At 37.0% G+C, this 12,984-nt stretch overlaps 1 protein-coding gene across 3 annotated transcripts in view; it reads left to right on the plus strand.

Annotated features, from left to right (window-relative positions):
• FAP (fibroblast activation protein alpha) overlaps positions 1-12,898 on the plus strand; it is a 45,141-nt gene extending 32,243 nt beyond the window's left edge. For all 3 annotated transcript variants that reach the window (XM_056348005.1, XM_056348004.1, XM_056348003.1), the window contains 7 exons: positions 763-957; positions 3,545-3,599; positions 6,750-6,849; positions 9,874-9,938; positions 10,816-10,888; positions 11,149-11,222; positions 12,567-12,898. In XM_056348005.1, the coding sequence (XP_056203980.1) occupies positions 763-957; positions 3,545-3,599; positions 6,750-6,849; positions 9,874-9,938; positions 10,816-10,888; positions 11,149-11,222; positions 12,567-12,668 (664 nt within the window). In that variant the 3' untranslated portion in view covers positions 12,669-12,898. The remainder of the gene's footprint in view (positions 1-762; positions 958-3,544; positions 3,600-6,749; positions 6,850-9,873; positions 9,939-10,815; positions 10,889-11,148; positions 11,223-12,566) is intronic.
• The last annotated feature ends 86 nt before the right edge of the window (positions 12,899-12,984 follow it).

A 12,984-nucleotide genomic window follows, 5' to 3' on the forward strand; every position in this document is an offset into this window, starting at 1 on the left:
GGAAAAGAGCATAAATTGCAGTGGTGCAAAAAAAATGAGAGGCAGAAAGGAGAGCTGAGTGGGTCTAATAAACCTTACATCATTTTTTATTAACCAGTGATTATCCAAAGGTCCAAGAATGCTAAGTACGTTTGAATGAAGTTTAGAATAGAAGATTAAGTCAGTTGTGTCCTTCAGGCCAAATGTGTAATTTGCATTAGGCCATTTTCATGAGGAGTGTCTCTCTGTATTGCTCAGCTATGTGGGGTGTGTTCTGCCCACAGTTCCAACACCAATTGATATTCCCTACTGAAACAAAGAAGGTCTGGGGATGGCCAGAAAGTGTAAGGAGCTGTACTTTTTTCTTCTGTTTTCTTTGGCATTGCTGACTGCATGTGGAGATCAAATGCAGAAAAGCACCAAAATGGGCTGTTACACCTAAAGAATTTGGAGAGAGGAAGAATTGAGTCTTTGAGTCATGATTCTTCCAAGGATTCCCCTTAGGACAGGCATCTGATGCTGCACCCCTTAATCTGAGCTGAAACTAGTGATTTGCCTTAGGCATAAGACCTAAAGGATTGAAACGTGTTTTAGATAGCAAAATCTCATAAATATATGAAAATGGTAGTTGAACTGTTTGTCTACTGAGCTTTCTGAACCACAGCCATATAGCAAAATACTTGTGGAGAAAATATTAGAATACCTATAGCTATAGTCCAGTATCCAGTAATCATTTTTAAATTTCTAAATATGAGTTGAAAATGTGTGAAATTTCATCCTCAGGTACGGAGGACCTTGCAGTCAGAATGTAAAGGAAACATTTAGCATTAGCTGGATAACCTATCTTGCAAGCAAAGAGGAAATTATTGTTGCTCTAGTGGATGGCAGAGGCACAGCTTATCAAGGTGACAAGATTTTGCATGCAGTATATCGAAGACTAGGAGTCTATGAAGTTGAGGACCAAATCTCAGCAGTGAAGTAAGTGGAGTATCTCCCTGTATAACTGTTTTATTTACATAATTACAAGAAGTAATGTGAAAAAAATATTAAATGTACTTCTCAACCTTTCTCCTGGAGAGCTGAGGTCTCCAGGAAATAAGACGAGAAGACTTGTAGAGTTAAATTATTACTGAGGTGTTTGATGTCAGCAAGGTTTTGTGTGGCGTATTAAGTCCATATACTACTAAGTACACATTTGGACCTCACTACTTCCATTTTATGAGATCATCATCAGAGGCTTCAGACCTAGGTCTAAGGAAATACAAGTGTCAGTGGTGAGAAATAAGCCCATGTATTCTCTATTATTGTGAAGTTTTCCCTGTAGGGGAAACCCACCTCAGTGATCATAGCAATTAGCCAAAGATCCATAGTGATTATAGTGATTAGCTAAAGGTCAAATGTTAAGTTTGTGGCAAAACTGAATCCTGACACAAGCCTTCTAGAGTTCAGTTAGTCATAAATTTGCCTTCCATGCTTTTTTAGGATAGTTATGTACAACAGAAAGTGTCTGAGGTCCTCCCATAACTGTTCCCCAACAGTTGCTCCTTTGCATCAAAACAGTGTTCCAAGGGAAAATAATTCCCTAAGCAGAAGCTTTGGAAAGGAGTGAAAACAGATTTTGTAAAGAAAGGCTGCCTATTAAGCTTACAGATGCAGCAGCATTGCTAAAGTGAGCATTTAAAGAAGTGTTAGTTTGAACCCCGCCGAGATGAGTGCAAGGCAGGAATAGGGAATTTAGTCTAGCCTCTTGAATTTGGCCCATCAGAGCATGGATAGATTTCCAGGTGCAACCGTAAATTCCCTCTTTCCCCCAGTAACAGACCTGACTCTGAGCAGCTTAGCTAGAAATTGGATGTAGCAATCCAGGTTTCCACATCTTTCTCTACTTATTTGACAACACTGCCTGTATTTACAAGTGTGTGTGTGAGGAGGGTATCTGTTCCGTCCTCTTTCTGCTTTGTGATATTTCATTTCCTTCACAATGATATAAACACACCGTTATCCTTTTCATGATAAATGAAACAGAATAGCCATGTATCATCAGATTTTTCTATTAATCTATTATCTGTTTTTTTTCTTGAAACTTTTAGCAGCAACAGCGTACTTTATCTCAAGAGAAAGAATGTTCTTTTATTACTCTGAATTGTCACTCAGACATAAAATGTCAGAGACAGAGGGAACTTAAACTGATTCTGCAGTTGCAAAATGTGCTGAGACAGAATGTGAAGAAATGACCTCAGACTTCACACTTTCCAGTTTTCTGTCAGCACCTAGACTAAGTTTTTATTCAGTTAAACGTATTGCATTCCATCTTCCTGACCTAACACATGATTTAAGTTGTATGATTTTTAGAGAGTATCCTATACTCCAGTGGGAAGTCCTTGGAGGGGCTTTTATGGGGTTTTAGGGATTAAGACAGCAATATAACAAAGCTGAATAATTTTTTAACTTTTCTAATTTGTTCCACCCTGATAGTATCCCTCATTTTGGGTGTTGTCAGTTGCTTGTGTTTGTCCTAGTGAAATAAGGCTAATATGTGTCCTGGGATATATCTGAACCTATTTTGTTTATCACTCTCAAACCTTTGTAGTCTTTTGCTTCATCCTCTGCTTTTTGCTATTGCTAATACAGCTCTGGAAATAGTCTTCAGACTGATGCAGGAGTTTTTGTATGAGACCTAATATTTATGCTTCTCTTTGACCTGCTTGACTACTGAGTGCATAAGCAAGGTGCACCTTTCATCCATTGCAATCTTATTACTTACTTGGAGCATTAGAAGATGTTTTCCTCATTATTATTTTTTATTATAGTAGCAGTATATGCTCTTCACTTTTCAGGCACATAAAAAAAGAAAGCTTATTGCTCCAGGGAATCCCTAATCTCAGAGGTTGATACTGTGCCTCTTGAGAGATGAGAGTATCAACTCATAAAATTATTATGTTGAGTATCTTGGAGGATAAGGTCTGAATGTTAATGGTAATCCAGCACCTTTGGCATTAAAACAATGGAAACTATACTAGCCTGTGGGAAGGCAGAACTATGGGAAATGAAATGTGGTTATTAGTAGAAGTATACTTTTTGAACCTTTTTTTCTGCATATATGTGAGTATATGTCTGCACATATGCATGAACACACACACAGATAGATAGATAGATAGATAGATAGATAGATGCACGCACATGTCAAACATGGTATAATGTATGTTTAACCTAGTCTGGACTAAATATCCAGGTGGATTCTAAGTATAATAAAAAAACCCCAACTTTTTGCCAGGAAGCCAGTTGGCCAGAGTCCTTATCCACTAGAAAAAAAATTATTATGAAAAAAGAATCAATTTCAGCATCTTTTACTTTTTCAAGAAAAATTCTTTCTTTTTGTCTGCAGTATCTATTAATTTAATAATCGATGCTTTGTAGAAATCAGACATGCTATGCTCATTTTCAGTTTGCTTAAATTGGTGCAATGTGTGGAAGAAACATGAAAAAACAAATTTGTGCTAATTTGTTATAATATTACCAATCTTTTGTAACAATGCATTTATTCCTGTGATTTTCTGTTCCACAGGAAATTTATAGAAATGGGTTTTATTGATGAGAAACGAATAGCAATATGGGGCTGGGTAAGTGGTTGGATTTTTGTATCTATCTTTAATCCTGCAGTATAATATTTTAATTCATCCTTGTTCTGTCCTAAATCTGTATGAAGTTTCTTCTGCCAGTGTTTGATGGTAATTCCAAAGGGGATAGTTCCTGTTGGTGCCTATATACATGTAATTGCAACAGTGCAAGCACCTGGAAAGGGATCTTTGACAGCTCAAGACAGAATTTGGGAAGTTTATGTCTAATACATTGTTTGGACTTCAAGTTAAATAAACTAAATTGGTTTAATTGGCTTTACTTTTAACTTAGGGACTTATTGGCATGGTGTCAATCTTCAAGTATTGTCCTTTCTCATCTGAGATTAAAATAATGAGAAAAGTCCTATGAAACTCATTGGAAAATGTGACCCTTGCATCGTTCTGAATCACTGCATACTTGGCTGGCTTAGAAATGGTCAGTAGGGATTAATCTGGGTCTAAGGGCTGTACATTGACTGCTTCACCGAGTAGAAAAATAGGACACTATAGGGGTCATTCCAATAATTAGCCAGTCTATTTTTCATTTTTTATTTTTTCATGTATTTTGCTTTGTAACACTCCCAGAACCTTTTATAGCCAGATGTATTGCAAGTCTTTATTATTAAATGGCCAGATTTCACTTTCTTACACACTGAGAAATAGAGTAGCATACCCAAAGTACAAATTTTAGGATAGTACTGTATTCTAAGAGGAGAAAAATAAATTATTGGCATAGTTAAGGTTATTTTTCCTGTGCTGTCAGCTTCAAAGTAGGACCATTCATGGAAATGAGATGCAGTCCTGCTAGTGGTGTTATGGGAGAGCTGAAGCAGACTTCAGTGGCAGCACAAATGCTGCATGGCCCCTTTATAGAGATTTTTAAGATGTTTACGCCACCTGACTCAATTGCTTATGTTCGTCATGAATGGCTACATCAAGAATGCATAGACAGAACCGGAGCCCTGTGTCCTACCCAGCTTCAGCATAACAGAATTACACTATGCGGGAGAATGAGCTAATAAAAAAAACCTGAGGGTCTCATCGATTAGTGACAGTACTGTAAGGAATGCTGAAGGGCACTGGAGACCAGACCTGCATTAGCTACCCTTACTCCTCTGAGTAAATCAGTATCAGCTATCCAAGAGGAGCAGCCAGCACTAACTAAAAAAGCATACAGAATAAACCGGCACGTTAGCCGCTCATTAACATTTTCTCATGTTTTTCTCTTTATACATGTTCATTTTTCTCTGATTATCATTCAGAAAGACTTTATATTTCATTCTCTTTAACTGCCTGTCTTTGCCAGGAAAAGTCTTCTGATCTTTCACTGTTTGTTTTGTTATTGTTTTGCTGGGTTTTGTTTGTTTGTTAGTTTTCATTGGCCACTGTAAGAGGCTTGACCAGAAACAGTTCAACTGTAACTATAGAAGTTGCCTGATCTTAGATAGAACATGAGCAGGGTTGCTAAAATCTTTCTATGAAGCTTCTACCAACTAATATTTAATGTAATTTGGTCAGACACTGCTACAACACCAGGATAAAATGGGGTACCGCACAGTGAAATTAAGTGATATGGACACTTAGAAGTGAGTAATTCTAAAGTGACATTAAGTAAGTTAAGGCCAAATTAAATTATTTCACCACAGTGTTTCCAGAACCAATTGAGATTTCACATATCTAAAGTTTTGTATCCCAATAGCAGATATAATATTCAAATAGCAGCAAAATTGCCAAACCTGTCAGTCTTTTTTCCCATTTTTTTCTCTTTATTATACCATTTCCTGGTCCATAACCTTTGAAAGCAGTTGAAAAGCATTTCCTTATTTATAGCCTGCATTTTGGCAGGTATGCATGAACTATGCAGCGCTTCATACTCTCAGACTCACTAAACTCTTCTTGATGGCAAAAGCTCTTAAATAACCAGTAAAGCAATTCAGGTTTTTAATACTCTCTCTGCCTGTTACAGTGCATAGGTTTATCTGCCTGATCTTAATCCTTTAGTTTTTAGCCTTGTTTGTGGTCTGATTTTTTAAAAGATCAAATGAGCTGTAAAAATTGTGTATGAATTATTGTTTCATTCGGCATATCCCTCATTGTCATTTAAAGCTGGAATGTCTAAGGGGGTGGGACTAACTTACTTTTATATAAAAAAATATTTAATATTTTTGCTTATCTCCCTTAGTTTTTCATGTGCTACTAATGAGGTTGATAATCCTTAGAATTCTTCATGACAGACACCATATTTTTATACCTCCCTCCATTCCAAAGTAAACAGTAACCCGTTATTTCCCAAAGACCTTATACAAGTATTATTTCCACATCCTATGGACATCCAAACAAAATGCTTTTTATTTACAGTATTTTCCTGTCTCAGCAACTAGCCCTGCACAGTTGCACAGATCTATTCTGATATCTGGGTTTACTTACTGCTTCACCTAACTTCCAGCTATGAATTTATTCTTCCTTGCTGGGTCCCAGTTTGAGGAATCAAGCCAGAAAATAACAGGAACCGTGGCAGGCAGTAGGGAGGAATTGCTCCAACCTAAAGTTCTCATAATTTAAAGATTATAGGGTTGATTCAATATGCCAGTCATTAGCAAAAGCTAAATTGTTTGCTAAGGGAGGGAAAATCCTATAACTCTATTTGGAAGTGCACACTGAAAGGATGAAAGGCAATGGACACAAGAGAAGTTTTTAAGTTTTAGGGAAAAAAATTGACAACAGTGATCAGTGTTGAAACAGATTGAGTAGAGGCTGTGTAATGTGGATGTGACTCTGATTGACCTCATTATAATCTGAAGTTAGCCCTGATTTGAGATAATCTGCACTAGATTACCTTGAAGGACCCTACCAACTTAATTTTTTCTATGATTCTAACTGGTAAAAGAGCAGTATCCTGTGATAAGTGTTGGAGAAGTAACAAAAAAAAAGTGATACAATAAAATCATCCAATCTGTCTCACAACAAATCATATTGGATCCATTCAAAATGAATAATTTAAAAAAAAAAAAGAAAAAGAAAAAGCTTTTGTTGCTTTGTCCTCCATGCATTCAAAGAAAAATATTTACTTTGGAATTAATTTATGTGAGTTTGATTCAGAAAACAAAGTGATAATTCACTAATAATTTTAAACTGTCTGTGATTTTTCCCTAGTCCTATGGCGGGTATGTAACTTCTTTGGCACTTGGATCTGGCAGTGGAGTATTTAAATGTGGAATGGCTGTGGCTCCTGTTTCCAGCTGGGAATATTATGGTATGGAAACTTGTCATAAATACTGACTTGGAAAGCAAGATGTAGCATTTAATGACTTTCTAAATGAAATCATTGCAGGAGACTGGCAATATGAAACTTAAAGACATTGCAGTTACCTAGACTGCAAGGTAAACTCTTAAGACCTTAAGTTTAATGTTTTCCTTGCTGAAAATCACTGACTGCAACTGGCAGTTGGAACAGACTTTGTCCTGCAGGAGAAGGTATGCCCAGATAATTTCATATGCACATCTGTAACAGCAAGTGTATAAAGTCCCCTTGATAAACTGCTATCACTCAGGAGTGATCTCCTAAAAATCCTGTTAAAATGCTATCACTGAATTCAGAAACAGCTAAAATTATTTTTCTGCCAGTAATGGAATCACAGTGCGCTTCAACTTCAGATACTGCAGATGATCTCTGTCATGAACCAGTATCTCTGATGACTGCAAAGTTATCTCCCAACAGCAGTGGAAAAGAGAGGGACTCGGTTGTGGCTAATACAATTTTTATTTTAACGAAATATTTTTCCCTTTAGATGTTTCTCAGCCACACCTCCTGTGTTATTCTGTTATAAGACATATTTTTATTTATGTTTATTGACTTAAGTTCCAAACTGTTCAGAGGAAACAACTCCAGGAGTCTACTCCCAGGGCCTTACTGTGTGAATAAGGGAGGCACACACTCATACTTGCTTGCAGACCCGTTAAGCTTTTGGCATGGTGTAAAGGAAACTTAGTGTAAAAAAGAATCATGGTATGCATGTTTTCAATGAGCAAAATGTAGCACTTTGAACACATTTACTTAGCATATGGTCGTTCGCTAAGAAGTCTTGGTTATGAGAAATTTTTTTGGTTAAATGGGAAAGATTCCTTCCCTGACTGTTAGGACAGACATTCCTTGTATTTATGGTGTTTTGCAAACAAAGGGAAAACATCTGTATGAACAGGAAGCACAGTCTTCATGTTTTCACTGGCATCAAGATTTTTTTAAGACATTTTCACTCATGATCACAAAATTATTTCCAGAATGCAGGCATAAAGCACTATTTTTGCTTTCCTTTTATTCCTTCAATTAAAAAAGAGTTATAAACATTTGTCCAAGCATTAAAAATTGAATGAAGTTGTAAGTTAAAGTAGATTATACTCACACAATTTCAGTCTTTAGCTGAATTAAAGAAATCTTGCTAAAAACACATTGTAAAATCCAAACAGACAAATGTACCTCCACTAAGGAGGGAAGGAAGGAAATAGAAGGAAGTCATGAGTCGTAAGTTTTGGCAAACAGATCATGTTAACATCGGGGTGAACTGTGTTAGGGGCAAAAGTACAGGATGCTATATATTTGAGTCTTTAAGTAGTCCCAGTATGTCAGAGGATGTACTGGCCTCTAGAGCTTCTAAATTCTGCCCCACCCTCTTTTAGATGCACAGATTAGAGTCTGGACCATAATCTTTTCTCTGAAACCCTCTCGCTCACTTCCATTTTGTGTCAGAGTTAATAACAGCTGATCAGTTAGGGTGGCAAGGCAAATTGCATTCATGGACAATGTATAGTTAAAACCACTAGATCTGTGACTGTTTTATTAAAATTTGCAACTTATCACTTTTTTCTTTCTCAGTAATTGACAAGCCGAATCTTCTCCTTAGTCATTATAATGCAATTCTGCTGACCTCTGTGGACTTGTTGTAGCTATACAACTAGAAGAGAGTGGAGAATTTGGCTCAGAATACTGTAGAAATGCCAGCCATTCAGAAAGACTCTATTTTATTGAAAACTTAAGCCCAATATGGTTGTTTGACACTGTGTTGACAACAGATATTGCACATTTTCTGTTTCATTGAATGATAAAGGATTTTGATATAAGATAGGCTACTTAGATTTGTTGTTACTTAGTTTATTATAAATTATCTTCAGGAACCTTACTTGGCTGATCTGGGAGATATAGTACACATCTTTAGCACACAGTGCTAACATATGTAAAGGATGTATAATAAACCATGGGAACATGAGTATATTGAGTCATTTTCCTTTCCTGGGAGGATTGTCATTTCTACTTTTTAACAAAATTATTCTAATGCAGCATACCAAACTGGACAACAAGGTAAATAATCCCAATTCCTTACTGATTAGAATGGCCATCACCTCTCTTGCAGGAGGGAAAGATGCTAGCTCTTCTTTGTCAGAAAGCCCTGACTCTGTTAAAAAAATAACATTCTTGTAATACTGCAGCTTGACTGCTCAATATGTGTCAGTTACTCTTTCCAGGAAAGGTCATAAAGAAAGTAATGTTCTGGTAGTGACAGCTGCTGCGTCAGTTTTCCACAAATTTTCATAACAGCTCTTAGTTAAATTACAAATACCCAGGCAGCTCAAAGATAGCTGTTCCTACTGATTTCTTGGTGATAGATACTGTTCAGTTATTCACATTTGTTTTGTCAAATCTGTTAACAGTCTTTGTTGTAGTTAGAAAAAAGCATTGCACAGAGACCTGAACAGCAATTGCACCACTTTTTCAGTGCAAGCCTATATCATTTCATGCTCCCCTAACTGTTGCATATATCCATTCCATAGGAAAAAAAAATCATATATATCCATATTTACTGTATGTACACATACACATCACAGGTTGGAATTCTGCTCAGCTTCCCTTTTTAAGGTGTCAAAAATAGTCTGTGTCATCTTTCTACCATGTACCTTTATTGGTTCATTGGCTCATTCAGCTGACTTCTGGAGTTCAACCCAATAGCATAAAGCACTATCAGTGGATTATCTTTATCCACAAAACCTTCAGCTGGTTCCACAGATGAGTATCAAACCACTATTTCTGCAAGGATGGTTTGGAGGACATTTATTATTTAACCATCACAGCTGATTTTTAAAAATATGTTTAAATTTGGTGTATTATGAGGAAACCAAGTAGAATGGGTACAGTTAAAATAAGAATTTAATTTGCTGCATGTCATCGAAAGCACAAAGATATCTGTACATTCTTTACCTATAGCTTTTTTCTACTTTAATATTGCAGCATCTATCTACACAGAACGATTTATGGGTCTTCCTGTAGAGTCTGATAATCTTGAGCACTACAAGGTGAGAATTCTCTTTCTGTGTTGATCTGCCCTAAACTTGAATCACACTTCCATGGACAAATAGAACTGTGAAGAAAGAAAATGACCCACCAGCCCCACCAGCTCTCATAGTGGCAGTCCTGTGGCAGCTAAATTACTGCTGTGAAATTCATATCTCCATAGTTACTTGTGGATTTGTATTTATAAATCCTAAAAAGACCAAATTGAAGGATCCTTATTTTCTCACTTGGACAAGTCAGACGGTTCAGCCAGTGCAAACCATTAGCCTAGGAAAGAACTTATATGGGAGAGGTTAAAATGCTAAGAAGGTTTTGGTTGGTACTGTTAGCTGTGGTATGCAAACTGCTTTATGCAAATTTAGCTCTCTAATAATAACATCATATGCACACTAACCAGTCAGAACAGCTTCCCCTACCTGGAGCAAGTTTTTTCGCATCCATAGGAAGTCTATAGCTTCCTCTAAGAGCACACATACCAGTTCTGGATATAGAGAGGCCTGAATTAATGCCCAGGTAGAGGAAAGATTCCTGTTAAAGATTTTCAATCATGTTCTCTGCACCTATCCTCCATCCCAACTCAAAGAACAGAAATGCCCGATACCAAACTGCCTTGGTAGAGCTGCCTGGGTAGCCAGGAATTACAGTGTTCAGGGAATGACACATGGCTATTGCTGTGCTTTTTGTGAACTGGCCCTTAGAAAAGGCACTAAGTATGTATGTCTTCTATTATAATCTCGGACTGATATGAAGTCACTGCTGTCATTATTATGCTGGTCCAACTGTTTGACTGTTGTTCTATTAAGTAATGAAAGCTTTTCAGCTCTGTGACTGAGTAGTTTAAATTGAAGCTGCTGAACTGTTCATTTTTGCGCTCAACAGAATTCAACTGTGATGGCAAGAGCAAAGAATTTCCAAAACGTAGAGTATCTTCTCATCCATGGAACAGCAGATGGTGAGGTTTACAAATGGCAGTACAAATACAGAGCCAGAACCACTTTGTTTGAAAAACATTAAGCATCTTTCTATGCCTTTGATTAGGGTCAGTACTTAGATCTTTGGTAGATTTCCATATGACATATTATAAGATGCTTACTCATTCTTAGTAATGTCAACTGTATCACTTGATAATTAGTGGTCACAACTTAATGCACTATAACTTCATGCTTTGTGGTATTTACACATTTCAACAGCCAATCTTTTTTCCTTTTTCAGATAATGTACATTTTCAGAACTCAGCACAAATTGCAAAAGCTCTGGTTAATGCACAGGTGGATTTCCAGGCAATGGTAAATAACAGACTATTTTTCATTTTGAACAGTGGTTTATAGCTTTATCGGTAAGCTTATCTGACATTTGGCAATGTTTTTAAAAATGCAGTTCAACTGAATATGCTTTAAAATCTGGCAGTTACTAGTGAGTTTGTTACTCTTCATGAACAATTTCTTCCTCAAAGGACTTGCCTGCTCTTTTTTTTCTTCTTGCCCTTTGGATGCTAGCAGGGTTTCTGTCTTGTCAAGAATAACTTAGAGGCTTTTAAAATGAGCCAGGGAGAAGAATGAGAATCCAGCCTCCTTATGAAAGTTGCTGATAGCTAGTAAGAGAGAAAGATGAAGGAGCTGGCTTCTGGGGCCAAAACCATCACTGGTTTTGATGAATTCTACCTTGAAATGGACATGCCTGCCACAGGCATGAGGTGAAATATGCAAAAAGAGTATATGGTTCCCAAATAATATATCCAGATCAGAAAAAAACTAAAAGTTTTCCACAAAACTTGCTTGGGGTAACAGGTGCAGGCAAAGAGAGAAACACATAGGCATGATGTTAGAAGACAAAAATGAGGAACGAACAGGGGAAAAGTAGTTCTGAATTATGTGCTAAGCTCTGCTTCTTCCCCTTTTTCCTTGGGGCTAATGACCAAAGCATTTGCCTGCTATCAAATGTACTGGCCTTCTTCCTGAGTCCACTTTTCCAAGGCCATGAACTCCCCAACAACGGATCACACAGGGATTACCCTGTACTTGGGGTTGGTAGGCCCTTTTGTTCATGCCACATTTTCTGCCTCCTTCACTGATGTTATAGCAAACCTGGGTTATTTCTCAAGTATCTGGAAATAGTGTATGCAGTTGTACTCATCTTAGTTCATCTACTGGGGAACGTCAGTTATTTCTAAGAGTTAGCATAATTCATATGTGTATTTTATTTGCAGTCCATCATTCATAATGTTCATGGTCCTGCTGTAATGCGGGATGTTTTGAATAAAATTCCACAACATTTACCTGAAAGCTGGTTGCTTAGAGTCCAGTATTCCTAAGCAAGGTTGTGACCCCCATTGCCAGGGCCATGCAACAGGTCAAGGGCATTTCACCCCTAAGGGCATCTCAAAGCTTTTGCATTGTCAGTACTGAGATAGTAATGCTTACTCCTGGATTACAGAAGGTTTAGAAACTTTTTTCAGCAAGAATATCAACATATTGGAAACTGATTAAAAGAAAAAAGATGAACAAGCCACTCTGTTTTCTTGAGGCATCCACTTTCTTCTATATGGTAATGAAGTTCTTGTATTGTGTAACTATTACAGTATTGAAATCATAACATAGGGGTTTTATGGCCTTTTTTATTTTCTTTTTCAGTGGTATACAGACCAGAACCATGGGATTCCAGGCCTTTCCAGCAAACATCTCTATACACATATGACCCACTTCCTCAAACAATGTTTTTCTTTGTCAGAATAAGTAGGCTATTCAGAGCATGCTAAGGCATCTGATACATCTCTGGGAAAATGCAATGATAACGGTGCCCAGGCTATATAGTTTTCAAGTGAATTGATAACGGGAATTTGAAGTTTTAAATTTGATGTTTACATCCACTTTTTTATTGAATTATAACAAATGTTATGCTAATACATGTTTTGGCACATTTAACACCTGTTTGATAGAAGAAATAAAATCAGAACGTCAAATGCCATGTGCATTTATTGCCATCTTGCTTAAACTTACATTCTGCAATCTGAAGATAGGTGGTCTATTGCACACTGCCAGATGGATATGC

The sequence above is a fragment of the Falco biarmicus genome, chromosome 8 (assembly GCF_023638135.1).
Source record: "Falco biarmicus isolate bFalBia1 chromosome 8, bFalBia1.pri, whole genome shotgun sequence".
NCBI lineage: Eukaryota > Metazoa > Chordata > Aves > Falconiformes > Falconidae > Falco > Falco biarmicus.